This window comes from Acyrthosiphon pisum, unplaced genomic scaffold, assembly GCF_005508785.2.
Source record: "Acyrthosiphon pisum isolate AL4f unplaced genomic scaffold, pea_aphid_22Mar2018_4r6ur Scaffold_5154;HRSCAF=5709, whole genome shotgun sequence".
NCBI lineage: Eukaryota > Metazoa > Arthropoda > Insecta > Hemiptera > Aphididae > Acyrthosiphon > Acyrthosiphon pisum.
In genome coordinates, this window is record NW_021774772.1 from 1 (window position 1) to 1,120 (window position 1,120).

General features: G+C 30.7%; 1 protein-coding gene across 1 annotated transcript; it reads left to right on the plus strand.

The window, feature by feature from the left end:
- Positions 1–347: 347 nt before the first annotated feature.
- On the plus strand, positions 348–843 carry LOC115035052 (52 kDa repressor of the inhibitor of the protein kinase-like; the record flags this gene model as incomplete). Its single annotated transcript, XM_029492679.1, has 2 exons — positions 348–669; positions 730–843. Coding segments are annotated over 2 exons (436 nt in total), but the record flags the coding sequence as incomplete, so codon positions are not given.
- Positions 844–1,120: the final 277 nt, after the last annotated feature.

A 1,120-nucleotide genomic window follows, 5' to 3' on the forward strand; every position in this document is an offset into this window, starting at 1 on the left:
CCAAAAAATATATTATAAACAGTAATCGGGTATCATTCTAAAATGCATGATATTTTACTTGTTGTGCTAACGTGTTTAATCGTACGGATTAATCTATAATAATAATAATAATAAAAAAAAAGCATAAATATTACAAAAAAATCGTAGTCATATATTTTACTTTCGTACGCCCCAAAAAGTTCGTAACCCCTAGACACCAGTGGCGTATTTACGGGGGGTGATATGGGTGATATATTACCCCCCAGAGCCTTTTTTAGGATTTATTTAATACATAATAATATATACATTGTAATAGGTATACTGTTTTACCTTGTTATTCATGACATTCTTAAATACATTTTTTTAAGATTTGAATGTATCTTTGGTAGTTCAAAACTTACTACTGAAGATATTGACCAATTCAATCAACTTATTGAGTTTTATTCTCCTGTTATTGATACATTAGTGGCATTGACAGAATTAAAAATGTTTAGGAACAAACTTGCAAGCCAAAATATAACACTGAAATCAGAATTTGATGCTTTGTTAAAATGCAATGAAGATTTATATCCTAATATTCATTTTTTATTTATAATTTTATGCACCTTGTCACTTTCTACAGCTTGTCCGGAACGGTCATTTTCAAGTTTAAAAAGGATTAAATCATATCTATGCAACACAATATCTGAAGTAATACTGAAATAATATATTAACCTATGCATTTTGTAATGTTTTATTTTTTCAATTTAGAAGAGGCTAAATGGTTTAGCAATGTTAAGCATTCATCGCGATATTGACGTTAATGTAGACGAAGTGTTGAATGAAATGTCTCAAAAACCAAGACGAATAAATATTATTTTGTGATTTTTTTATGAAAATAAATGTATAATATTATAAATGTTGGTGTAGTTTTGAGTAACATCATGGTGACATGACTAGCATGGCCTATATAGTGTACTTTACCGAAAGGTAAGATAACATAATGTGATCCTAGATATTTGTCCCCCGCCTCGGTCTGCCCCCCAATGTGCTAAATAATTTTTGGTCATATCACCCCCTATAAAAAATCCTATATACGCCACTGCTAGACACAGTGTCTATAGTGCCTATATGCGCGCTAATACGGCCCTGTCTGATCGAA